This window comes from Podarcis pityusensis (genome assembly GCF_964106645.2).
Source record: "Podarcis pityusensis genome assembly, chromosome: 6".
Lineage (NCBI taxonomy): Eukaryota > Metazoa > Chordata > Lepidosauria > Squamata > Lacertidae > Podarcis > Podarcis pityusensis.
In genome coordinates this window covers 46,980,747-47,008,642 of record NC_138030.1, presented here as the reverse complement: position 1 = coordinate 47,008,642, position 27,896 = coordinate 46,980,747, and the positions used below count along the sequence as shown (strand labels likewise).

The following is a 27,896-nucleotide window of genomic DNA, read 5'->3' as shown; positions in this document are numbered from 1 at the left end:
ATGGCAGCTGGAATCAAGCAGCTGGAATTTTGACGGCTGTTCTAAGATCTGATTATTCCTTTGCATCAATAATTTTCCAGCCAAGGACAAAGTCTAATCTACACCATGCCTTCTCTAGCTCTTTCTCTCCCTCCCTTTTACCCTTTATGGAAACTGGCAATCAGGGACACGAGGGAAGTGTTTAATTGTAGCAGTAAAAACCTAATAGCCAAAAATGGTGGTTGTCTCTGCTGCTGGCTACCTTTAAGGTAGAAAAGGTGAGTCCTCTGAAAGTACCGGGAAAGAGGTGTGTCTAATTTGAAACCTGATGCCTCCTTCCTGGGCTGGTGTGTGGGCAGAGGAGGAGGGAAATGTGGCTCGTTGAGCACAACAATAGCAGCTGAGACGGAAACCGACAGGTATTCCTTTTCCTAGAGGAGCTTTCAAGGCGGGGAGATTCCGGATTTGGCTCTCAATCTCCTCTTGGGGGCCCTGAGCACTGGAGGGTTCCACTCCAGACACACAGGAGATGAGCTTTCCCAGGAGAAGAGGCTTCTACAAGCAAGAAATAAACAAGACCGTCTGGGAGCTTCCTAGGAGATATACTTCTCTCAGCCCTGTGGGCTCTGGAGCTTATGGCTCTGTCTGGTGAGTGGCTTTTTTATGGATCCCAGGGCCCTTGGCAGATGGCGGCAGGGGGTGGGGTGGAAGAGGGAGAGAGACTGGGGTACAGGACACTGGAAGCCCAGATTCTTGGGAGGAGTCAAGAGGAGGTCCTTCACTCTCCTCCATTATGGAGTGAAAGCAATTTGCATTTTGGTAAAGGTTCCTTGCTTCCGGCCAGAGCCTGCGTCATTCCAAGTGTCAACAGATCAGCTCTAACAAGCTAGACATGTGGGGAAGGCTGCTTAATGTTCCATTGCTTCACTTCCTGCAAGGCCCCTTGTTGTTAATATTTCAGCTGTTTGGTGTCTTGGTTCATAAAGCACCAGCGCAAACTCTGAGTTTCCACATCGGAGGAAGATGTTTCAGATATGGCAGGTACAGACGCATTTAGACTGCCAGCAGCTTTGCCAGTAGGGATGCATAGCCAATGACCAAGGCTGGTCCAAAGACATTTTGCTGCCTGAGTGGAAACAGCAAATGGTGCCCACTTGCCCACCCAGCACCGCCGTCAATGTGCATAGCGCCCCTGAGCAGACACAGAACTGGCATGTTTTATTTCAGACCTGGAAGTAGACCAAATATAGTTGACCAAATGTTACCTACATCAGCCTATACAGCGACTGGTTGTTCTCCAGATACTTTGGACAGCAACACACATGCTGCCCAGTGGCTAGGAATGATGGGAGTTGTGGCCCAAAAGTGCTAGAGGGAATCCAGTTATCAAAGGCTGATCTAAATTGCTAGGCCACTCACCTCAAATTCTTATATGACCAAAAATATGCCACCCTTTCCAAATACCAAAGAACTGAGACAGGGCCAAAGATACCAACTAAAATGGAATAGCAGGTGAAATTATTTGACTATGTAGAATTGGCAAAAATGACAGGAAAAATTAGGAAACAGACAAACCAAAAGTTTAACAAAGAATGGGATATATACAGATTCTATTTAAAAGAACATTTTTTACATATGAAATCTCTGACATGCTTTGATTAACTTTTGCAATGTCATATGCTACAAAGATTATAGATAATTTATGATAAGTTAAATGTCATACAATATGCAGTCAACAAGGAAACGAAGGACCCATACCAAGGAAGACGGAAGTCTCAATGTATGGAATAACTTTATTTTATATGTAACATTTTCTTTGTATTTGATGTGTTTTTTGTTTTTGTTTTTTTGTAGTGAGCGGATGCAATATTTAAAACCGATAAAGATTAAATTGCGGGGGGGGGGGGGAGGGAGAGGGCAGAAACAGAATATTTGTTTCAGGGCAGTTAGATGACTCTAAAAGAGGATTAGACAAATTTATGGAGGATAAAGTCATCAGTGGCTACTAACCTTTATGGCTCTGTTCTCCCTCCACTGTCAGAGGCATCTTGCTGGCTACTGTGAGAACTTCAAGCAGGACAAGATGAGCCACTGACTTGATGCAGTAGGCTCTTCTTACATTCTTATGTATATACTTATGTATGTTCCTGTGTATGTATATGAATATATATATATTACTAGTTTATGCATGCATTTTTGAGCTGCTGCCCTTCACCATTTGTCATTTGAGGCAGCTGCCTCACTTTGCCTAATGGTAGGGAGCATATTAAAAACCATGCCCAACAATTAGAATGCAGGCATTTTATGATGATTTACCCCCAGAACTTCAAGCAGGACAGAACTTGCAGTCAGTAAAGAATGGTTTAAAGTCAGACTCTTTCCATGTTACTTATTTGAAAGGTGGGCACATAAGTTAGCCAGAGCATATAAAAAAATATAAAACAAATACAGTGGTACCTCAGGTTATGAACTTAATTCGTTCCAGAAGTCCGTTCTTAACCCGAAACCTTTCTTAACCTGAGGTGCACTTTCACTAATGGGGCCTCCCACTGCTGCTGTGCTGCTGGTGCACAATTTCTGTTCTCATCCTGGGGCAAAGTTTGCAACCCGAGGTACTGCTTCTGGGTTAGCAGAGTTTGTAACCCGAAGCGTTTGTAACCCGAAGCGTTTGTAACCCGAGGTACCACTGTACATGTTTGGAAATATGCATCATGCAGGTTAGGGAGCCAGATTTGGTGTGGCTTCAAGGTAAGTGTACCTCCCATACCCTTGAATGGGTCCAGAGACATAAATCCTCCATTAAGTTTTTAACCCTTGCTGGATCTAGGACCCCAAGAATCACAAGGGACTCAGACATCATGCAGGCTAACCCCCAAACTCACAACAATATTGTTGCCATCAGCAAATTGGGGAAGGGATTTTTTTTTTTAAAAAAAAGAGACTGAAAAGGTTCTGGCACTAAAAAGAATACAAGATGTGTTTGCTGGATCAAGCCATTCCAATCCCAATGGCCCATGTAGCCTAGCATCCTGTTGTCACAGTGGCCGACCAGATGCCTGTGGGGAAACCACATGCAGGACCAAACACAAGAGCACTCTCTCAAAGCAGCTGATATCCAAAGGCACAATGGCTTTGACAGCAGAGGCAGAACATGTTTAAAATATCAGAGCAGGCTGCTGAAAGGGACAGATTTCTTGGAGCTCAGCTGCTGCTACAACTTCCTAGAGCCCAAAAATGCCTGCAAAGGACAGCCATCCTTTTATCACATATACTCATCAGGTGGAATGAATTTGTGTGTGGTATTTTTGCATTTCTGCTGTGTTGGTTAATAAGCAGGCTATAACCAAGGGTGGATTCATGGTATTTACATAACGATAGCAATTGCCACATGATAACCTAGTAATCGTGTGCTGACTTGCTCTGAGCAACGTCTGGTGCGATATTTTGCAGGCACAGGACAATTCTACAGGCTGCAAACACACACACAAAAAAACATTGAATGTATAGACTCAGATTGCTTATAGGCTATTGTCTGTGCTGATTAAAAATTAAAAGGGAATGATATTAAAACTTTTGTAACTCAAGTTCCAAGTCTACTTAGACATTAGGATTGCTGAGTACAAAATGGATGAGTCCCAAGTAGCATTTCTACTGTGAGGGCTGAGCAATCCAAACTGAATGAAATAGCACAACTTCCAAGCCACCTTATTTTGGAGAGGATCACACCCTCCCCCCGCCTCGCTCTGGAGTACCTTTTGGGGGATGGACTGGCAGCAGTGGTTATGGAACTGTAGCCTCAACCAAGTGACTTTACTCTAGCACTTAGCTGCAAGATTGTGAAAAGTATTACATCAGCCTTCAGGAATGGTTTATTAAATGAAGAATAAGTTTATTGCATGGGATGGAGCACGACTGGCTCATTGGCTGATTGAATCCTTCCTGCATTTGGGCGACAATAATTAGTTGACATGGAACATTGTTGGAATATCTCTTTTTACCATACTCATTCACATATTGCTTTGTTTAAAAAACACTTTTCAGTCTTTTTCTTAAAATTGTATCCCAAGTTAATGATAATAGATGATGATTATGATAAATAAAGATACAGAATAACAATAAAAACATTAGAACCAGAGCAGAGGACACAAACACTTCAATAAAAATGCACATACAATGTGCACATGAACTTTCAGAGACAAAGATGTGTTACTTTGTTATATTAAAAACAGAAAAAGTGTCCCATGGCATCTTACAGACCAGCAGATTTATTGTGGCACAAGCTTTTGAGATGCATGAAATGTTATCCTCAGCTGACAGATACAGGCACACAATCCTAAACCCACTTTATAGCGATTGGGAAGAAAATTGATGTGGTTTGCATAATAATGCAAATCTACTTAAAATCCACACTTCTTGCAGCAATACTCAAAGCTGAAATGCAGCTGTTCTTCAAAATTCACACTTTTTAGAGTGCAGTCCTCTAACCAAAGAAAGTGTACAAAAATGCATGTATTAGTGCAAATAACATAAAATATGTACTAGAGAAAATTGTTTGCATAAATGTGCATGATAGTGGTAACGGCTTACAAAAATGTGTTTATTATGAGAAATGTCCACTAAATTGCTGGTGAATTTTTGTGAGGACAAAATTTCAGACTAATGCCGAACTGAAGAAATGAACTAAACTTAAGTCTGGGAAAATGAGAAACCAGTGCTGATGGATTTGCCCATCCATACTTTCAAGTAAACATGCGGAATCTCTCATAGCACTTCAACTTCATATCCTTCTGGATTTCTCCTGCCTTATTTGCCACAGCTCAGCAATAGATAAGAAGACAGGGGAGAAAGTGGCAATCAAGAAGCTCTGCCGCCCTTTCCAGTCTGAGATCTTTGCCAAGCGAGCATATCGTGAACTGACACTGCTGAAGCACATGCAGCATGAGAATGTGAGTAACTCCTTCCCTTTGTTCGCTTACACACAGTTGTCTATGTCTTTCATGCACAGCCCTGGATGGAAGATGGAATTGAATATCGGAATCTATCTCCACCCAAGTTTTGATAGTCAAAACAAAATCTGACCAAGTATGCATTGTCAGAATTTGCATGCCCACCAGATTTTAGCCACATTCACACCATGCATGTAAAGCAGTATCATGCTGCTTTGAACAGTCATGGATCCCCCAAAATAATTCTGGGAGCTGTAGTTTCTCAAGTGTGCTGAGAGTTGTTAGGAGTCCCCTCTTCCCCAACCAGAGCTACAGTTCTCAAGAGTGGTTTAACCATCAGTCCCTCTTCACAGGGAACTCTGGACAGCCACAAGTTCTTCATCCCTGTATTAAACTTTGTTGCTGTACTAACCACGTTACTAGTTGGCAAAATCTTCATGCAGAGACTCATAAACTGATATGCCTTAGTCCTTATAGACAATGTAGAGGATGATGGTAAAAGAGAAAGAGCTGATGATAGGTGACATCTAATAAATCTCCACCCCTGAGCCCTTTTTTCCCTGCTTCTCTTCCACATGTCTGATGCACTCAAGTGGACAAAAAAGAGGAGCATGGCCTGTGCCAGTTAAATGCACTCTTCTTCAGATCTGCTTAGGATCTCTAGTACAGTCGTACCTTGGTTGACGAACACCTTAGCAGTCGAACGTTTTGGCTCCTGAACGCCGCAAACCCGGAAGTGAGTGTTCCGAATGTTCTTTCGGAAGCTGAACGTGCGGCGGGGCTTCCGCAGCTTCCGATTGGCTGCAGGAAGTCGATGTTTTGGAAGTCGAATGGACTTCCGGAACGGATTCCATTCGGCTTCCAAGGAACGACTGTATACCAAATGAAGAGGACAGGGAAATTGCAATATTCCACTTCTGGACTGCATACAATGCAGAGATGAAAATCCGCTTTCCTTCAGAATTCACACTCTGGTTCATACTCTGTTCCCCAAAATGGTAAACATTGGCAATCAGCTATGCTGGTGATATTCTAATAGTGTGAGTAACTCCTGTTTTCTCAGCTTCAGGAAAGTTTTGGCTGTTGGGCATATTCCAGTCTCTTTTGCAAGTTTTGCAGTATTAGTATTCTAGCATCTGAAAACACACATTATTTACTATTCCTGGTGTTAGTCCCTAGATTTGGGACTTGCATGAATACTGTACAGCATATAGTATAAAATCTGGGTTTCTACGCAATGCATGAACTGCTATTGAACCATGGCTTTGCTTCTGGTGGGGCACAGAACTCCTCTTCTACAGTGTGTCCTTAATAACATTAAATTCCATGTCCCCTTTTACTGCAGGTCATTGGGTTACTTGATGTCTTCACTTCAGCTATGACCTTTGACGGATTCCAAGACTTGTAAGTTTGTACTTCCTTCCATAAAATGCTGCAAACTTCTACTGTAGGATTTGCTTCTGGTACAGTGTGTTAATCTGTTGCCTGGTACTACAAAAATCAGCTGAATTCATCCTGATTCCATTCCTCCTGAAGTCAGTGACTGAATCTAAACCATTGCTTGTGTATACTCTGAAAAGAAGCCAATGTGTACTAATTTCCATAGTTTATATACAAGTTGCAGAATTCAGCTTTTTCTGGGCACAGAATGTTATTTCTTCATTGCTGTTTTTATTTCATTTAAAAGCATATATAAACCACTTAATGTTTTAAAAATATTAAAGTAGTATTAAAAATAGAATGTGTGGCACTCCTGTCTTTCTCACTGTGATCAATGTTGCCATTTCTGATCCTGAAATAGAGGATAGTTCTCAGAAATGCAATGTCTTAGTATGTCAGTGACAGTCTTTCTTTGAGATTCAGGGAATTGTTTTACTGTCTTATAGCTACCTGGTGATGCCATACATGCGGACAGATTTACAAAAGATAATGGGACATCAGTTCAGTGAAGAGAAGATTCAGTATCTAATCTACCAGGTGTTGAAAGGGTTGAAGGTAAGGGTTTGGAAAAAAAACTCAGAGTAGGAATTTGATCCTGCTGAATTTTCCTTCATGTCTCTCTTCTGGCCTAACAAGTAGATTCTGATATACTGGGCAATAGTTTGCAAGTTCCTACATTTATAAAATGAACGCTTCCACAAGTCTGCTCTTTTTAAGAGTTCATAACCTTTCAGTCTCCCCATGTTCTAGCTGATAACTTAGCAAGTGGAATAAGGTACACGGGTTATTGTTTTTTAGGACACAGAGGTTGGTAGTATGTGTGATTATAAGAGGCTTAGTGGAAGTCTAGTATATAGCAGCTTAGCTCACCATTTCAGTTTGGTAGAAACTATGCAGACTGCTTTGATTTTTCTCAGAGCCACTGGGGGCAACTTAATTCCCATCCAAATTGTAAGTCAGCGATGGAAAACTTGTGGCCCTCTAAATGTTGCTGGACTACAACCCCCATCATTCCAGTCTCTGACGATTGGTCATGCTGGTTAAGGCTGATGTCCAAATAACCTATGGAGACTGACTAGTTGGCCATCACTGTTATAACAATACAGCAAGGGACATTTTCCATTACACAAGATCCTGATAGATGATTGATTGTTGGGGGTTGGGTGGGAAAATACTTGTTCACAAATGACCAAACAGATGTTTGTGTGTTTTCTCTTTTTTAATTGCAGTATATTCATTCCGCTGGAATCATCCACAGGGTATGTGTCCCTTAACTTTCTTTAAAGCTGTTTCTCTTACAGCTTACAGTGCATTATCCTGCATGTGATACCTTTTCTGCCCTCAACCTTTTCAACTTCTCTTTTGATGTATGTTCTTGCTCAAAACACCAGCAAGTCCCTATTCATATGCCAAAGACTACCAAATGATACCTAATGATATCTGCCTGCCTCTACCAGGAACATTATCCTCTGTCCCTAGAAGCCTCTTAGCTATGTGGCAAAGACAGTTACTGGTTCTGCCCCAGCAGTGCGTTGCAATAAACCCAGAGCCAATACCATCATCCAGCCTGGCCACATTTGAGCTGCCACTATTCTGCCTTAGGGTGACCTAAGGGATCGCTTCACTCCAACTGCAACTGCACTCCTCACATGGGGCACTACTAAGTGTACCACATGCCCCAGAGCTGAGCTTTGCTTGTACTAGAAATTGGGCTTTTAGTGTTGCAGCTCCAGCTGACTGGAATCAGTTGCCAGCCCAGATTAGACAGGCACTTCACTTTGTTACATTTAGGCACCAGCTGAGGTCACTGTTGTTTCAGGAGGCTTTCCCTGAGGTGTGACCCAGTCATTTATGGAATATTAATTGCACATCTGTCGGAATGATTTCATTGTTTTGCTTTGATGGCTTCAGGCTGTGAAGTGCTCAGCACATTTGTAAAATAAATAAAAGAGAAGGCCAGGTTCCTCTACCTTTATAAGAGTTGTGGAGAAGAGGAAACCTCAGCAGGCATGGCTTGTTGTTTAAGCTCCTCCCACAGTGCCGCCTGAAGCAGGTTGCTCGCTTCGCCCTGTTGTGTTGCAGGGTGGCATTTTCCTGCCACTTAGCTGCACTTTCTTCAGCTCTTACCTCACATACTCCAAGGGCAAGTCCTGGACGCAGAGCTGTGAGGGCCTCTAGTTCCTCCCTTGAAAAATATTTCGGAAACTGCCTGAGGAAAATGCATTGCACATCACTTGAAAATACATCACTATGCAGAGCCTCTTCCACACCCTGACGCCAGCTTTCAACACAGAACGTTTTTTGAAGGGAACATCTCAAAATGTAGAGAAAAAGCAGGCCTAAATTAGAGGGAGGGAGAACATTCTGTCACATTAAACAAAGATAGATACCTGTCTAGTTTTAAGTGTAGAACAGAATCTTTTACCTCCCCAAAACCACAAAAGTACCTATGTGTCCCACATCTGGGGAGCATTTACTGAGAACATTAATAAGAGAGTGTAGGGACAGGTTTTTCATCCTTGAAAAAAAGCAAGACAGATATTTTTCGTTATTAAATTCTATACAGCGGTACCTCGGGTTACAGATGCTTCAGGTTACAGACGCTTCAGGTTACAGACTCTGCTAACCCAGAAATAGTGCCTCAGGTTAAGAACTTTGCTTCAGGATGAGAACAGAAATGGTGCTCCAGTGGTGTGGCGGCAGCAGGAGGCCCCATTAGCTAAAGTGGTGTCTCAAGTTAAGAACAGTTTCAGGTTAAGAACAGACCTCCAAAACGAATTAAGTTCTTAACCCGAGGTACCACTGCATATCTTTTCAAGGGTTAAACAGTTTTTTACAGCACAATCATTTCCATGTCTACTCAGAGCAGAGTGGGACTAACTTCTGGTTAGTGCATACAGGCTTGCAGCCTTATAGAACAAACCCATACTCACATTTGGCCAGAGACCAGATATATGCTTCCCCCATACGGTGGAACAGCTGCTCTATCCAAAGGGTGCTCAGCATGGGAAGGGAGTGGGGAAAGACACAGCACAGAAAATATGAAAAGGGATGTAAAGTGATTTACAGGTTTCCATAGAACATGAAAAATGGAACAACAAACTTCCTTTTAAATCTGTGTCAGCTCATATGTAAGAAAATTCTATAAAGCGAACATTATGCTGCTACCTGACCTCTGTAAGGTTAAATAGGATCGACTCTTCCATCTCAAATGTGGCTAAAAGAGGACTTATTTCTTATCAGGTGGTCCTGTTCAGAGATCTACCTTTTTTGGACATAAGCCTTCAATAAAGCTAGAGTGATAACACAACAATCACTATACCCTTTCCCACAAATTAGCCTCATTAAATATTTTTGATGATTCAATGAGAAAATTTTTTGCCCAAAGACTGATAATCTTACTATCAACAGCAGCTACATTAACATGAACAAAATAATTGGGAAAAGTCCCATTTGAATTTATTGGAAGTTTGTTACCAAGAAATCTGGTCAACTGCTTTGATGGAAAAATTAACGCGTAATACGAAAACATTAAGAAAAGCAAAAGAGTCAAGAGAAATATGGTATAGTTTTATTTAATTCGCTTCTAGCAAAAAAAACCCTAATTTATTTCACCTTGAACTCATGGTAAATTATGGATAACTGACCTTGGCGGATGATATTTTCTTCTTTCAGTCTGATTCTCTTCTTCTTTAGCTTTCCCTTCTTTGCTGTTGTTGTCCTGATGGTAATTTACACTGTGCTCTTGACCTTGCATTAATTGTATGGTAACTTATCTGCAATCTGTTATTGCTCCATTACATTTGTTAGCCCATAAAACATACATACACTTTTAAAAAAGAACCTCAGGAGGAAACTGGAAACACAGGAAGTATAGCTGCTGTGTTCACATTCAGCTGCAGTAAGTCAGATCTCTTTTCTCATACACACAATGAGAGATGGGTTGGGGCAGTTGGGTCTATTTACTTTTCACAACCTGACATTTCCCATGTTATTCTTGGTTTTGTCGCTTATCTGAAAAAGCTGTTACTATTGTAAACTGAAACATTATATCTTGATTTTTGAAAGTGCCTAATTCATTGATTTTTATTTAAAGACAAGGGATGCCACCAACATGCCTGGAAACTCTGCCTGAGCCCAAAAATCAAGAGTCTTGCCAATGGGGACATCCATAGGTGGCATGGATTGGGGGGAGGTGTTTGCAAATCTGCGTGTGCCAAGCTGGGTGGGTTTGTGGGCGTCTGTCACATTGACTTGCAAGTTTATTTCCTGGCCTTTCTGTGTTTTGCAGGATCTGAAGCCTGGTAATTTGGCAGTCAATGAAGACTGTGAACTAAAGGTAGGAATACTTTTCAAAAGTAAGAGGCATGTAGCATGTAAGATTGGTTTGATGGCGCTTTTTCTGAATCAGCAGCCACGTCAAATGTGTGGTTAGTTGGAAGTACATCTGACTGATTTCAGTGGAACGTACCCCAAAGATTACATAAAATTGCAGATTAGAGACCCAGTTTTGAATATTTGTTTATGTATGCTGCTGAATTTGAAGCAAGAGGTTCAGAGTGCAAATCCAGGGAAATTCTGATGTAGTTTCATTTATATTCAATTTATTGGTTTATAATCAACATAGATATACAAAGAAAACTTAGAAAAAGAAAAAGAAAGAAAAACACAATACATCACTTACAAATAAAATAAGAAAGAAGAAAATAGTACAGTACATCGTGAATACACAAAAATATTTGAGCCCCCAGTTTTAGAGTTGCACAATGGCATCTAAAATTATTCTCCATCATCGGTACTCTCTTTCACTGACAGATGGCTTTGGGATGGTAACAGGGACTGACCATGGTCCATGCCCCGGATTCATATCAGCTAGGTTTAAAAACCATTTGGAATATAGATACTGACTCAACAAGATTCTTGAGAAATGTATTTGATCTGGTTTTATGCTGCCAGCTTAAAAAATAAATCCTGTTAGTTCTTATGTGTGATGGAGAAGATTTTTGTTATCAATAGGAATACATTGCTTCTAGTGCAGACTTTGTGTCCAAGTGATATTGCAGAGTGTTCTGGTGATGCAGAATAGTCCTAGAAAAGGAGAAGTCTTCCCTTTCCTGAAGGGTGGCGAGTCTGTTCTGTGGTTCCTTCATTATATCTCACCATTTGTGTGTGTGTGTGCTGTAGATATTGGACTTTGGCTTGGCAAGGCATACAGACTCTGAGATGACAGGCTATGTTGTGACCCGCTGGTACAGAGCCCCAGAAGTGATCCTGAACTGGATGCATTACAATCAAACTGGTGGGTGAAATAATTTCCTTGTTTGGCTGCTGGGGGAACTTTTCTCATTAGAATGTGGGTATCCTTAGACGGCATTTCATACTCTTAAGATTTCAGAAATAATAATGCCACCTGATAAATAAGTACAATATATTTCCCTTATACCTCCTCTCAGTGCTTTTTTCCCCTAAAAAAATGTTTAGGAGGTCCTCTCATTTTGACTCAAGAAAATCACCATTTTATAGTTCAAATCAGGAAAAATAAATACAGGAAATGGACAAAAGGCCACCATCAGGGGTAGCAATGGAACTAATGATTTACCATGCTAGAAAATAAACTATTTTTTAATTTTTAAAAGTTTCTTCTTCCGTTATATTCACAAAATGTTTAGGGGTATGCGTACCCCCCGGGAAAAAAGCACTGCCTCCTCTGGTTCAAAGATGCATCTGTTTAAAATGTGTACAAACCAGATAGCACAACCCTGTATTACCTTGTGAACCGCTCTGAGACCTGCAGGCATAGGGCAGTATACAAATTTAATAAATAAAATAATAAATAATACTGTACATGTTTACTTAGAAGTCAGCCCCACTCTGTCCAATGGTGCACATTCCTGAATAAATGTGCATAGGATTGCAGCATGAACTGATTTTCTCCCCTTATATAGCCCATGAGCTAGTGTTCAGGACCTGGAAGAGGGCAGAACAAGAGCGGAACAAGCCATAAAAAGGCCGTAATGGGGAGAGGCGGGTTCATTCGCGCTCCCCAGAGGCACGCAGAGGTCAGGAATGCAACCCGCACACAACTCAGGGGTTGACTGTGTGCCGCTATGCACTGTATTCTCAGAGAAGCTAACAAGAGTGAGTAGCTTCTTAGCCTGAGTTATGGCACGTAAGCGCAGGTGTTTCTGATGCAGCTGCTTCCGCTGCTATCCCTATTAGAAAAAGCTTGTGTTGCATTAATGTGCACTACTCATTGTCTGCAATCGTCCCTGCACACACTCCACTATTTCCTTCAAGAGAGAGGAAGTGAAAATATTCAGTAAGACCCCAGAGGAGGAATAGGACATACAAAACTTTGTTGCGGGGAATTATTTATTTATTTTTAACCCTTGTTTAAAATAAGGGTTTTATGAGCCATTCAATCTCCTCCTCCTGTGTTTCTTCTCCTCAACAGTGGACATCTGGTCTGTTGGCTGTATCATGGCAGAAATGTTGACTGGGAAAACTCTGTTTAAGGGTAAAGACTGTATCCTTCTCTAACTATGACCTGTAGGGGTGGGTTAAATGTGTTCGTTGAGGGTGTGATGGAGGCTGATACTCTCGATGTATGGACTAAAAATATAAATAATGGGAAATAGGAATCCTTGCGGCAGGAGGTACAGGCAACTCCCCATTTACGTGAAATCTATTTGAGCGCAACCATGCACACACACAGTGCCAGGACCCTCAAAGTGGGACCCGGAAATGGGGCGCACCCTGGAGAGTTCTCCTGGCCTGCAAGGAGATCTGTCACAGAGCCTGAAAAGGACATCCTCCTTGGCCTCCAGGGAAGGTCTCATGAGCCAGAGGCATCGAGGGGCTTTGCTGAGGCTGCTCAGTCTTCCCACCTAACAGCTGACATGCAGGGTAGCACAGCCACCACTGCTGCTTCCCTGCACCTGAGCAGCCTCAACAAAGCCTGCTTTGGCAGGGGGTTGGACTCGATGGCCCTTTTGGTCTCTTCCAACTCTATGATTCTATGATTCTAAGCCCCACTCCCCTCCGGCTCATGAGGTGACCCTCCCCAGAGCGCGAACAGAATGTCCTCTTCAGGCTCTGGGGAGGGTCTCTGCACAATCCGGAGGCTTGGTGGGGCTGCTCAGCTGATACGCAGGAAAGCTTCCCCGCATGTCAGCTGAACATGCCTCACTGCCCCTCCAGCTCCTCTGAATCCCACCGCTGGAGGAAGCTGATTATGTGGGGATGGGAGACAGAGACTTCTCGGTGGTGGCACTACATTAGTGGAATTCCCTCCCTTAGGAAGGCAAGAAGCACAATCCTATTCATGTCTACTCATTTCTGAGTAGTCTCATTGAGTTCAGTTGGGCTTACAATGTGTATAGCATTGTAACCAAAGTTATGTGCTATTACTGTTATTGTTGGTGTCACTGTAAGTACCCCAAAGTAGCCATTGTACAAATGATAATATAAAAATGCACAATAATGCGGGGGTTGGGAGTGGAATTGGGTATTTCAGATATAAGTTGAGGCTCTGAAACTCAACATATTACCCAAAGGTTGTAGATTGTAGCCACCGTTATCACTATGAATCAGTAAACGGGAAAGTCTCACCATCTCTTAGTCTAGCAAGGATAAAATCAGGGTGGTGGAGGCGAACCTCTATGGAGAAAGAACAAAATAGAAACACATTAATAAATAGATATATAAATGTAACTTGTGCAGGTGCTTTGACACTTATGTTCCAAAGTTTGAACCTTTGTCTTAATAAGCCTTAACTTAGCCTGCCAGATTTAGATCAGCTGACTCAGATCTTGAAAGTGACAGGAAGCCCCGGAGAAGAATTTGTGCAAAAGCTGGAAGACAAAGCGGTAAGAAAATGGCATCAGATGCTTCACTCACTTTTGTGCTTGGCCTCGCCCACTATTGGCACACGGTCCTCAGAATGTGGGGCTTGCTCTGTTCACCCCCATGTGGACTGAGTTGCAAAGGAACTTACAGGAGACATATGCAAAGACGAAAATGCTGTATTGGAAGATCTCTACACTTGTTTATGATGCAGTGAAACAAAGATTGGCAACCAGAACTCCTTGGGCTAATCATTTGCTGTGTGACTTAGAACACATTGTATTTCTGTACTTAAGTTTACCTAACAGTACAGCCCTTTGCATCTTTCTTCAGAGTCTCACTACGTACAGTGTGGCTTACTCCCTCGTAAGCATGTTTAGAACTGCACCAAGTTACTTGTTTGAAGAAGGGAAAGATAAACAGGCGATTATTGCATAAAGGGAGCTGCTGGAATTAAGAGCAAAATAGAGGAGGCATTAATAACTGGTAGAATTATTACTGTGTCCTGTTTACAGATATGTTGGCCATTGTAATCTACTGCTCAAGTTAAAAGCTGACTGCATGTGTGAGTCTTTGGTTCCCCAACAATATATAAACTATTTAATACTGCTCCTTACACTTTCTGGTTGTGGGGCATTTGTATGCCTGTCTGAAAGTCTTGTTTCTTTCAGGCGAAAAGCTACATCCAGTCGCTTCCCAAGATCCCTAAAATGGATTTATCTCTCCTTTTCCCCAAAGCTAATCCTTTGGGTAAGTAGACACATTTTCTCTGACTCCACAGAACCTGCATTTAATACTTCACTTTTAGTAAGGCTGGCCGAGCAAACATTTTTTTACAATAGAGGCAATGCAACTCTGCAGTGTCTTCCAGAGAGCTGGAGTAATCATTATTTTCTGTAGTGTTTTGATTATTATGACAAATGAAGGGGGGGGAATCCCTTAAAATAGGGTGGTGGGATGCCAAGGACGACAGGGCTCTGGCAATTTCAAAAGTTGTGTTGGATGCGGAAGTTCAGCAGCCTGACCATGTCATGCAAGCTGCACCTTAAAGATGCAAGTTAGCGATTGTTCCAAATTGCTCTGTGCGACAAAGGCATCTTATTGTATTCCTGTCATGATTTGGGGGGCAGGATTCTACTAACAGGCCCTGCCAGCACAAGGACTTTCACTAGTGCTGCCGGGCTTCCCTCCCCCCTCGCCTACTCACTGCCATTGACTATGGAGTGGCATCATGAGAACCCCTGAACCAGAGGCGGAGCTAGCTGCTCTGGCATGCACATCTTGTGCACCTGGGGGCGGGGCTAGTTGCCCGCGGGGGGTGCAGCGGGCAGAGAGTGCCCCAGGGGGCAGCGTGGTGATGTCACTCCCCCTCAGGGATGACACCGGGGGCGCACCGCACCCACCACACACCCCTTCCTCCGCCACTGCCTGGAACAGCACCTGGGGGAGAAGAGGGCAGGTCGTTCCATCAGGCAACCAGAAATGCTTGCATTAACAGAGCAGTCTGCTTAGCACCACATTGAATTCCTCCCATAATATCAAGACAAGGAAATATTTGTGTATGTAGCTGTGAACTGAAGCTTTTGAACTCTGGAAGAGATGTGTGTGAATCGTCCTTGTTGAATTCCCTCCACTCCTTTTATGTAGGTTGCAGGTGAAGAAGAAGCTCTGAGCTTCCAAAACGAGCTGAGAAGTAAAACTGAGAAGGAAACTGTCTTGACAGATTGGTTAACATCTGGGTTTCCTGCCTTCCTGTTTTCCAAGCCTAGTGTAGTTTAGCTGTCTTTTTCTGCGTGCAATTTACCTCTTTCCTGCACAATTTGAGATGAGTGAGGCTGAAAGGGAATTTACAATGTGAAATAACTCCTTGCTGTTACATTTTGATTATTTACCTTAATTCTCCCCACTGGTTATGTCTCCCTACCCCATTATGCAACACTCCCCAGATATGTGATCACACAGAGAAACATCACACATGATCCAGTGGATCACAGATATAGTCAGCAGAAGAGATGGGGGAGAAATTTATTCTTTTTGCGTTTAGAGGCAAACCTACTTAATCCTCACTTTCCAAAACAATACACTAACTGAAACACAGCAATTTGTCAATATTCACACTTCTCCAAATTTTGAGTGACCATGGACCAGTCACTGCCTCTCACAGCATTGGAGATAAATAAATCATCCCACTTCACCTAAATTAAATATGGAGCAAAATGCAAGCATGATTTTTTTGAGGGGTGGGGGTTGTTTGAGCCAAACTACTTGGTGATGCTGTAAATCTCAATGGTCGGGAGGCGGGACTGATGTAGTTTCATCACTGAAACTAAGTATGTCTGGGACTGTGCAATACTTTGAAGAGAAGACTGAGAGCAGATACGATAGGCAAGTTGTCATATCTGAAGGGTAGTCACATAGATGTGGAAGCAAGCTTGTTTCTTCTACTCTGGGGTAGGACCTGAACCAAGGGGTTCAAATTACAAGAAATGAGATTCTGAATGTTAAGAGTTGTACAACAGTGGAACAGAAAGTGGTGGAATTCCCTTCATTGGAAGCTTTTAAACAGAGGTTGGGTGGCCCTCAGCCAGGGATTCTTTAGCTGTGATTCCTGTGTTATAGGGGGCTGGACTCCTGGGGTCCTTTCCTACTCTACAATTCTGTGAGTCTATGGATGGGCTACCTCTTTTGGAATATGCATTTTCTCTCCTTTCAGTGATGTATGTGACCACCATCTTCTGTGCTACTTCAGTGGGGGGTGAGATTCAATATAATAATGAAAACCATTTTTGGCTCTGTCTGATGAGCTGATGCAATCAGCCATGGGAAAGTGCCTCAGAGGCCAAGCATCCCTATTGGTTTTCGGCACATTACTCTCTCGGGCTCATCCTAGTCTTAAGCATTATTGCCCTAATTTACCTAGCCCCGTTTCCCTCCTTTCTTGCAGCAGTGGACTTGCTTGACAAAATGTTGCAGCTGGATGTGGAAAAACGTCTGACGGCCACCCAAGCTCTGGCTCACACTTACTTTGACCCATACAGAGACATCGAGGAAGAGACAGAGGCGCAGCACTCCTATGATGACTCCACAGAGGGCGAAAAGCTTTCGATCAATGAATGGAGAAGTAAGTTCAGCTCGATAGCTTTGCAACCATGAGTGCAAGAAGTCTCTTGGGGAAAGGTAGGCACCTTCTCCACCCTCACATGCTATTTGGAGACATCCGGCTGCCATGGAAGTCCAGCAAGCCAGTCTCTCCCTCATTTATTTCACTTCCGCCTTTCAACCGGCCTCTGACTCCTTAAACAAGAGGAACCTCAGAAGTTTCTGCTTAGCTTCAGACCCAGGCAACAATGACAGCCAACTGCATCTCCTCATCACTGTGAGGCAGAATTCATCTCATCCACCCTTTTGTCCTTCTAGGCCTAAGGTTGTAGTATGAGGAATCAGCTTGGCATGAGGGAGGAGAGTGATCCTTGGGCTGTTGTGTCCCAAATTAGAAAAGGAAGACAGAAAGAAAAGGCAAGTAGCAGGAAATAAACAGCCTAGCCAGACTCTTAAGTTGTGGGTGAACATATCAGACGACACAGTGATTCTTCAAACAGCTCTTGTTTATTCACAGGCCAGAACAGAACAGAACTGAACTGAACTGAAGGGTTCAGCCAGCCTGCTTATATAGAGCTCCACTAGAATGCAACAATAACCATTTTCTGTAACTATCCAATCACTGAATGTCACTTTCAATCCTTTATTTGCATATGTGGACCTGAGTGAAAACTATCTACAGTATCCCCCTGCTGGCCCAGGGTGAGAACTTCAGTACATAACACAAACCAAAGAATATCAAAAAGGGATTACATGCCAGAAACAGAATGGGTCTCTCATACACATCAGACAATAGTTTTCTACAGCATCCTATTGAACTTTAAAATTATTTGAACCAGGGCATGGGGCGGGTGCTGGCCATGGGGAGCTGGATATGCCTGTTTGGCATCTTGTGGCATAGGGTGTTCAGCATGTAGGTCAGAAAACCAGAAAAATGTCCAACAGGATTGCAGCCTTAATGAATTTACTATGCCAAACATGCCTGACTCCATTCACCTATGCTTTTATGCCTTTTATCATCTTTGCAGCTCTTTTCATAACACTCAAATGAATTATTTTCCTGTTCTAAAGCAGAATTTTGAAATGCATCATTCCACATGTTCTCAGGCCTCAGGATTTATGAAAATGCCCCATTATAGAGTCTTGTATACATCTGAGTTCCTTTTATAGTCACCTTTCCCTGAGAATCACAGAGTTTTATGTTGTAAAGTAATGCACTAAGTAACCATTAAAACGTTTGGTGTACATAGATTGATCACAAATGCAAACATGTCTTTTGCTTCTCTTTCAAGGGCATATTTACAATGATATACTGTCATTCAGTCCAATCGCACGGAAGGACTCCAAGAGGAGAAGCGGTATGACATTGTAAGCTCTGTCCTATCTGATGCTGAGACACCTTTCCTATGAGAAAATGTACATCAATATTTTGACCCCAATAAAGAAAAAATGTTAATCAGCATGGAAAAGCCTGTGTGCATAGAACACAAGGACAATGAGTGTATAAGGGGAGTTGCAGCGTAGCCGGAAGGCCAAAACTGCACCAGGAACATCTTTCAGTGCCAAAAATTAATATGCTTCTCATTAAAGCTCTTTGTGATAAATTGTGAGTTGTGCATTTCTTTCTTTTCTTATGCATTCTGTAACTGGTTCTTCACTTGATTAAAAAGGCACCTGTGCATTCCATTATTCTTTTTCATTACATCTTCTGGAGTCTTCTCAACTCCCCGTTGGAAACTGCAGCTTCCAGCAAAACTGACAAGGGGTGGTATTCAGTGCTAGTCCTACTCAGAATAGACCACTGAAGTTAATGGACACAGATAACTCAGGTTCATTGATTTCAATGGGTCTACTCTGAGTATGACTTAGTAGAAACCAACCCAATGTTTCTAGAAATAAGGTTTATGTAAGATAGTGACAATTTTTTTCTACTTCTTTGAGGGCACCACAAGGAATACGGGTGAAATATTTTGGAGCTGGAAGTGATTTCTGATTTAGGACACCTCAATTCTCATTTCCCTGATATGAGGCCACATTATTAAACGCAACGTGGCAACTTTTTAAAGTACTAACATAACATAGAAATAATGTTGTAAGTGTTAACTACATTATGACCATTCTGAACTAGGGGAGGGCTTAGGTCAGTGGCAGAGAATCTCTTTTGTATGCAGAAAGTCCCAGGTTTAATACTTGACATCTCAAGCATCTAGCAATTAGTATCCCAGCCTTTCCACTGCATTTCCGTTTCCTCCTCCTTCTGGGGGTGGGGTGGATTTATCGTGTAAGAGCCCAAATTCACTTCAATTGTGCAATTATATGGCATGTGGCGAAATCCCACCTGCAGAAAAGCAAGTCTGGAAGTGCCCTGAGTCTCTTAGATTTTTCCATGCACATTGGATTCCGATTGCTGCCCATCCATGGGAACTAAGAGAGGTGCAAACTCTAGGGGAAATTTCCCTTCTTTGCCAGACAGGACAAAAACATAGGGTATTCAGGAAAGAAAAACAAACCAGTATTGGTTTGCTTTGGGAATCATGGACAAAGGTAACCTGTGGCAGAGAATTCTGGAGAATTCAACCTGTGGCAATATCTGGGAAAAAGGGCATTACGGAAACCTAGAAAAAAGGGGGGATTGTAATCTCTTTCATTCCAGACCCATCATAACCAGTACACAATCTTTTGTCAGAACTTAGCTACTTCCCTCTTCCCTTGACTAACTTTATGCAATGTGAGAAACTGAGCTTTAACAGATACTTTTAAAGGGGTGGATGGAAATGACCACAGCCAGCTACCGTAACAGATCACCAGTGACTTCCAAAACAGAACAGGCTTGCCTCAGAATTCCTCTACCCTGAGAATGGCCCCCTGACACACAGGCATTGAACTGCAACCAATCACTAAGGATGGCTTCCCAGCTCCTCTACCTCCGGAATGGCCCCTGGACTTAGGGATTGAATTGCAACAACATTCAAGTTCCTGCACTGGCTAAGTGACCCTTAGAATACCACACAATAAAACAAAATAAAATGTGCTAGCAGCTTTCTGTGCCAGGATGGGCTTTGGTCAGCAGTGAAATATTAGGAATGGCCACACTGTGTTGGTGCTACAAACACACACTGGCAGCAGAGCACCAGTCAGATCGAGCACTTACTGTATGAATTCCATTCTTATCTACTGTTCAGAAGACCCCATCATAAGGAATGGAAATATGCGACTTTCCGAAAGCCAAATTGATGTGGCGATAAAAGGAGGCATCTCATTTGCAAGCAGGAGTGTTTGTTTTGAAAATGTCATCTGTTTCCTGTCAGTATCTGATTGAGTCATTTTATCTGCTTATTCCACATAGCTTTTGCTTGCAATGCCACCGTTGCTTTTAGCGCTCCAAAAATCATTTTGATGTGCATTTCCCTCTTCCATTGTTCAATATACTGTTATTTCCAATCCTAGTTTCATGCTGCAAGTTGTGGTACCTTTTCACTCATTTATATAGGCATGCTGTTAAACCAGCACTTATTCCCATTTGCTGTCCATCAGCAAAACCCTGCTGTCAGTGAAAATTAAATGCTATGACAGCAATGAAGTGAATTGTTGGATGATTAATATGAAAAGTTGGGTACCCTATATTACTTTACTGCTGGCTAGCTCAGATAACTATTCAGGAGCCTATTTTTTTTGGGGGGGGGGGAAGGATTGCTCTTTTTGAATCTGCAGCTTCTTGTAGTATGAGTGGGACCACCATGCAGCCAGATTATAGGCATATAATCTGCCTACGACAGCTCTAGTTCTAATATTATTTTGCCTTCTAAAAATCCCATTTGCCAACATCCATGATGTAAGAGGGATTTTACCAGAGACACCAACAAACTCAACCCCAGCTTGATTTCACTGCAGTAGTGCTCAGTAAAGCAAGCATGGGTGTGACTCTATCACTTTTCAGGCATCCAGACACCACAGGCCACTGCAACTTACCACGAAGGGGACAAGTGAGGTGCAGAGTTTCTTATCCCCACTACCCCGGTAACAGCCAGTGTGACTTGCAGTATTGGAAAGTGACTTGTCCCCTTCATTCCACCCCACCCCATACTGCCGACAGAAGGAACCCTGCATTTTAGTATCACATCCCATAGCAACAGAAGTGCAGTAGAGGGGAGTGAAGGGTAGATAGTGGCAGTGACAGCAGGAGCGTGGGAAGGCTTGCAAAGCCCATCTACACTGATCCTTTCAATCTCAGGCATCTGAGGTTAGACATCCAAGGTGTGATTATTACTAACTGAAAACGTATTGCTAACTGAAAACCTTTGTGAAATAGGATGCTGCGGTCAGTACAGTACAGTACACAGCAGCCACCAGTATGGAAGTATGGTAATTTCAATCTCAGATATCAGAAGTGCTAGTTGATTTACATGCATCATCTACGGCATGTAGATGCTAGGCGTACATGTAGGTATACACCATTCAAACATTCTCCATAAACAAAATGAAACTTTTTAATATGAGGTGCCTGACAACTACAGTTCTGAAGTCGGTACAGCTTGCTAGCATTAGAGAGTAAGAGTTCTTCAACTGTGTATCTGGAAAGGTCAGTCCCAGGATCCTCCATCAGTGACTTCAGTGTATTTGCCAGGTGCCTTGCTGTAGGCGGTTGTAACTCAGTGACAACTAAAGTTGTGCAAACCCAATAGTATGCCTATTGTTCTTTACCCTTAACTAGGGTAGGATTTGGAATATATAAATATGCCATCTTGGCATAAAGAACAAAAATACACGTCTTTATCTGGCTGTGCTCATACACAGTATGAAAGCGTCACCTATCAGATTACTCAATTTTATACACTAGGGAGAGGTTATAACCTTAATCTGCTTTCATGCAGTAAATGGTATTACTTTCTCTCCTCTTTACTGCCTTGAAATAATACAGCAGAGCACCCCATTAAGCTGGTAACATTGACAACCAAGTTTTCCTCATAACGCAGGGACACCCCATTGGAATAAGATTATTTGAAGGATTACAAAATATTTCATAATTACATATAATCAGCTGGATACACCACAGAGAGAATAAGACTGGGTGTTTGTACAAAGCCATTTCTCCTACTCTTAGTTAAGCACTTTAGTATGAAACTAGAAACAGGCTGTTACCTGAAAAACATAGCCTGTCATGAACCTGCATCACAAGGACTGTACTTCTAATACTATCCCAACTTTTTGTACGGCATCACTTTACTCAAATTTGTTATGTGGTAGCACACAGTTGTAGTTTGTGAATTGTTTGCTGCAGCAAAGGAAGACAAAGCTCTCTGCATGTGTGCAATCTATGAAATGAAATAAATCAGCAGCTAAAACAGAAAGCCTGTATTTGGAATGTACTATGTGCGTACAAATATTTTCTTGGCCAGGGTTCCAACCTGAGTCGTCAACAGCAGTGGTACAGTCTGGACATAGTCTCACCACCTCATCTGCTTTTTGGAACTAGGCCTACTTTAGGACTGCTTCACACAAGAGGACAGCGACTCTGTAACAGGAACCTGCGAAAACACCATGCGATACCCAAACACTTGTCACTTGCTGGCCAGGTTCCCAAAGCCTGCAGCAACTATACACGTGTTAAAAGCTCAACATGCAGCAGTGGGATTCATCTATGCATGCCTACCGGGAAGTGACTTCCTGTAGGAATTTGATCATGGGTGGAAAAAGCCCTTAGGACTCTGCACCAGGAGGAACCCATGGAGCCTATGAGCTCGGCCGACGGGGGCACCTCTTGCTCATGCCCCCCAGCCTGCTGATCGGTCCCCGAAGTGCTCCCCACAGGGGCCTCCCCCAGGGTCGCCCCCACCCCTAATGCAACCTAGCGAGCCTAGGAGTACCAATCCCCGAAGCTCTGCCCGCCACAGCGGGAAGGCGAGTGGCGACGGCGCTCATTAGCCTATCTCGGTGCCCCCCCAACCCCGCTCCTGACCGCTGTCGCCGGGCCTCCACGCTTTGTGTCCAGGGAGGAAAACGCAAGGGGGGGCGGTCCCTGACCGGGGGGGGGGGAGAGAGAAAGAGCGGAGCGCGGTAGCAGCCCCCTCCCTCGCCGCCTCCTTCCCTCCCCCCCCTTCTCCCTCTCTCCATCGCTTGGCCGGGCTGCGCTCCTGTCGCCGCCGCCGCCTCCATCTTGCCTTCGCTCGCTCCCTTCCCCCCACCCCGCAACAGGAGCCGGAGCCGCGGCGGAGGAGCTGAAGCGAGCGGGCGGCGGGTCCGAGGCAGGTCGGGAGCCGCGGCTATGAGGGGGAGGCGCTGAGGGGAAGCGCGCCGAGCCGACATCTTGTCTCCCCTCCCCGACGACGTGAGCCCGTCCGTCCCGCAGAAGACCCGGCGCCGCCACGGAGGAGGACAGGCAAGTAGACCGAAGGACGCGCCCGCCCTCGCCACCACTGCCGCCCGCTTGCCTGCAGCCCCGTTCCTCCCTCCCTCCCTCAGCGGCGCCCCCAGGGTCGCGGGAAGGTGACCGGACTAGGCGGTGAGGGGGTGGCGGGACTGAGGAGGCCTCGCGCCCTCCGAGTTGCGGAGCGGGGCTTTCTCCACAGCGCTTTATACCGAGGCTGAGAAGGGAGAGAGAGTGGGTGAGAACGCGGGGGGGAGAGAGAGGGAAACCGATGCCCGCCATCTTGTTCGCCCTCATAACCGGGACACCATTAGCCACGCCCACCTTCCCCTTCTTCATTGGCCCAGGCAGCGACACGTCGCTCTTGCCCGCGCGCTGTGTGCTGCTACTGGCCGCGGTGCAGGAAGATGGACAGCGATCGTATCCAATGGAAGGATGATTACAGCTGTTTCCTTTCCCTGTCGTGTAATTAGTCGAGGGATTTCCCCCCTCGGAGGAGCTTGTAGATGTTGGCAAATTTATATTCAACATTTCCCACCCACCCCCCACCCGCCGCCTGCGACTTTAATCTTGCTGTGGATGGAAGGAGGGCCGCTAGCATCTGGCAGAGCGAGATTGCTGCGCGCTCTGTCACGTGGAAAGGGCCTGGATTCTGACACAGCCCAGGCTGCCCCGTCCCCCAGGGAAAGGGTTTCTGCTGTGAGGCCTGGTGTGTTTTTCTTTCCCTGTGCACACTGAAGAGTCACCTGAGAGAGTGTGCATGTGGACTCAAACCTCCTTCAGCGGTCTGCTGCTAGAACCCTTCAGTTGCATGGACCACCCTTCTCAAAAAGGCCAAAACACAGTTCAAAGGCAGATTAAAATGTTGTCTGCTGCTGAGAGGGTTAGTGAGAGATGTTTTGTTAGTTTATACTGATTGCATGTGATCAATAGACTAGGAGCAAGAAAGTTGTTCACTTGGAACGTATTCTAGCCTTTAAGTTTATAGTGGCAACAGGGTCGTTTTCCCTGAGGCATAAGATGCAACTCTTGAACAGGGGCCTCCTCCACTGAAGGATAGGAGTTTGTTCACCTTAATGCAAGACAATTCCTTCATTGGCTGTACTTTTCCATTGCTTAGGCTGCTGCTGCTGAAGTGGGAGAAGAGCACAGTACAACAAAGTGCATTTCTCTTTATTATTTTATTTTTTGTCTATTGCAGGATGTCCCTGCCCCAGAACTGAAGAGTTAATGTCCAAGTTACTGAATATAAACTATAAGTCCACAGCCAAAGAACTGGTTGATTTGTTCAAATCAGTATTGGCAGTTAAGCCCAATTGCTCCCCCCCCCCCCTAATTTTTAAATTTTCCACACCAAGCTGTATTACAAAAGTAAATATAAATATAAACCTAGATTACATCCAACTTCCATGAACACTATTTTGAGATCAGATTACATTTCTTTAAAACCTAATATATTCTCCAAGAAAGATTAAGAACCTTCCGTTTAACAGAATATTTTATCTACTGTAATGTTTTAATATATTTTTTCATTAACAGCATTCATTGATCTCTATAATTTATAATCAAAACAAATGTCTCCATTAATTAGATCCACATTTTATTTTTTTTAATTCATCTATCAATTCTTTACTTTCCTATTTACCACACTACTCATTGCTTATTCTTCCCTTAGGGTTGCCAGATATTCCATTAACAGTAGAAATCACAACTGGAGGAACCCCCTGTTAGGCTATAAACCTTGCATTTAACTACTCACTTAATAGTCAAAAGACTACAGTATCAGGATTTCCATGAAGGTGAGTGAGTGGCATGGGACGTATTACTCTCTAATTCTTCTGCCAGTCTACCTGGTAGAAAGCACATTTTAAAATAACCCATCAAGAAGCCAGTAGCGCTTGTTTTCATATTGGCGTGGGAGGACCTTCCTTCATGGCTACAGCTAACATGAAACTACAGTACTGTACAGGTTTTGAATTTGTTAGCAAGCTAGTAACTTTGTAGACTTATTTATATGGTTCTCCAGGCTCAGCAACCCCATGCCTCCTTAGTTCCTCTCATTCCTGGCCACTTTATTCCAGCTAGGGGAGTACTGCTTCTTCTGCATCTTAGTTCTATGTGTAGTTTTGCCCTAATCTTGTTTTTTCCATGGCTCTGCCTTCTCTTCAGCCAATTGTTTCATCAGGTCCCTGCTTTTCAGCCCAGTTCCTCCTTTGTGCAATTTAATTTAGCTTCCCTGCTTTTTGATCAGCCTTCTTAACACTCCTTCCTCTTTCTTTCTTCTGATATTAAGCACTGTGAAATTTTTTCATAGCTCACTTTTCTGATTAGCCCGTTCTTGCCTCATTTCTCTGTCTCATCTGCCCTTTGCCCTCAAGGCTCATTATTCGTTTAGCTTTCCTTCAGATTCCTATTTCTCCATCTGTTGCCTACCCTTATTGTTTAGATTTCCTATGTTCCTGGACTTCTCTGTGATCCTTAGTCAGCCTGTTTGAAGTCTTACTCCTAGCCAAACTGACAACTACCTATCCCTTCCAAAAATCTATTCAGCAAACAGTTGGGTTTCTTGAGCAACTGAACATTCTGGGTTATCATACCAGCTTAGCTGTCAGAAGCACAAACTAATATAGATAATGGTGCAATAATCTGTTGAATATAATGATGCTAGTTAAATCTCACTCATCAACATGTGGCCAGAGCTTTGGCATAGTTTTCATTGGATCATGTGTAATGAATTCTTTGTCTTTAATTTAGCATATGCATGATAGGAATAAGGAATAATGACACGTGGGAAGAGAGGAATTCAGTGTTTTATGAATTGAGGGAAGATTATTGTATTACTGAAACTAGAAAAGACTAACTTGAAGACAAATAGCAAAATAAATTTGGTAAGGTTTCAGCATAAAAATGACATGCATTGTTGTTTAGGGACATTTGGAGATGGTGGCTAGCATGCACAGAAACATGGGTTCCATCTATTTACACTTTAAGCAGTATCATAGCACTTTCATGGCTTCCTCCCAAGAATCCTGATGCTCGGAACCTTCGGAACTTGAAATATGGGTACCCCCAACAAAAATTTAAAATTCGTCTGTGTAATTTGGAATTTATGTAATTTGGTTTGATTTGATGTGATTGGTCGGTTAATAAAAAAATATTCTTAAAAAAAAAGAATCCTGATGCTAAGTGTTCTTAGCCTCATGGAGCTACAGTTCCCAGAGTTCCCTCAGAAGACGGGTTTATTGTTAAACCACTCTGCAAACTGTAGCTCTGTGAGTAGAATAGGGGTCCCCTAACAACTCTCGCCACCCTTAACAAACTACGGTTCCCAGGATACTTGAGGGGAGCCAAGACTGCTTAAAGTGGCATGATACTGCTTTAAATGTATAGTGCAGATTGGGGCCTTGGTGAAAGTGCTAAAGGAGTCTAGTCTGTTGATAAGTGGCAAATGTTAGCAATAGGCAAGGGTGAAGTCTTGAAAAGTGTGGAGGAAAGGTAAAGCTGTTTTAGGAATGTGAGGTGTTGGATGTACCTTGCGAAGGAAGACACTGCTAGAGTATCATAGAGCGACAGGGGTGCCAACTTGAACAAAATATTTGGGGGGCAAGCCCTGCCCCACATAATCGATCACATGACACAGCACACATGACCCATTTGAATGGCCATATTCATCAACCTTAGGAGGACCAGCCCCCTCAATTTGGGGGGGGGGCTGCTGAAGGGCCCCTAGGAGTTGGCTCCTGTGCAGAGGAATTTGTATTAAGTCCACAAAGTTTATTGCTATAATGTGGCCTTGTAAGAATAGTGGCATAGCATCAGAGGAGAGAGGTGCAAGAAAGAAAATGAAATGATGAAGGGTCTGAAAACCAAGCTTTATGAGGAACAGTTGATGAAAATGGGTATGTTAGCCTGGTAAGAAGATGATAAAAGGTAAAGGGGCCCCTGACCATTAGATCCAGTTGTGACCGACTCTGGGGTTGCGGCGCTCATCTCGCTTTATTGGCTGAGGGAGGCTGCGTACAGCTTCCGGGTCATGTGGCCAGCATGACTAAGCCGCTTCTGGTGAACCAGAGCAGCACACGGAAACACTGTTTACCTTCCCGCCGGAGCGGTACCTATTTATCTACTTGCACTTTGACATGCTTTCGAACTGCTAGCTTGGCAGGAGCAGGGACAGAGCAACGGGAGCTCACCCCGTCGCGGGGATTCGAACCGCCGACCTT

At 43.5% G+C, this 27,896-nt stretch overlaps 2 protein-coding genes across 5 annotated transcripts in view; both read left to right on the top strand.

Moving 5' to 3' along the window:
* Nucleotides 1-194: 194 nt before the first annotated feature.
* On the top strand, nt 195-18,913 carry MAPK13 (mitogen-activated protein kinase 13). The gene is made up of 12 exons (XM_081010487.1): nt 195-627; nt 4,796-4,925; nt 6,271-6,329; nt 6,812-6,920; nt 7,595-7,624; nt 10,657-10,704; nt 11,550-11,664; nt 12,820-12,891; nt 14,154-14,233; nt 14,882-14,960; nt 17,155-17,331; nt 18,602-18,913. Exons 1-12 carry the CDS (start codon nt 509-511, stop codon nt 18,679-18,681), a joined length of 1,098 nt encoding a protein of 365 aa, XP_080866613.1. The 5' UTR covers nt 195-508; the 3' UTR covers nt 18,682-18,913.
* Nucleotides 18,914-21,814: 2,901 nt separating this feature from the next.
* The window catches only part of BRPF3 (bromodomain and PHD finger containing 3), a 38,072-nt gene continuing 31,990 nt past the window's right edge, over nt 21,815-27,896 (top strand). For 2 of the 4 annotated variants that reach the window (XM_081010468.1, XM_081010466.1), the window contains exon 1: nt 21,815-23,685. The gene's annotated coding sequence lies outside the window, so the exon portion shown is untranslated. Of the gene's footprint in view, nt 23,686-24,338; nt 24,557-27,896 lie in introns of those variants that run through there. The other 2 variants (XM_081010469.1, XM_081010467.1) reach the window with 2 other exon arrangements.

What these genes read in the sequence shown, in the direction of transcription:
- MAPK13 (XM_081010487.1), top strand. Translation starts at nt 509, where the DNA reads ATGAGCTTTCCCAGGAGAAGAGGCTTCTACAAGCAAGAAATAAACAAG. An exon ending in GATGCATTACAATCAAACTG is followed by an intron (nt 11,665 to 12,819) that starts GTGGGTGAAATA and finishes TCTCCTCAACAG; the next exon opens with TGGACATCTGGTCTGTTGGC. An exon ending in TCTGTTTAAGGGTAAAGACT is followed by an intron (nt 12,892 to 14,153) that starts GTATCCTTCTCT and finishes TTAGCCTGCCAG; the next exon opens with ATTTAGATCAGCTGACTCAG.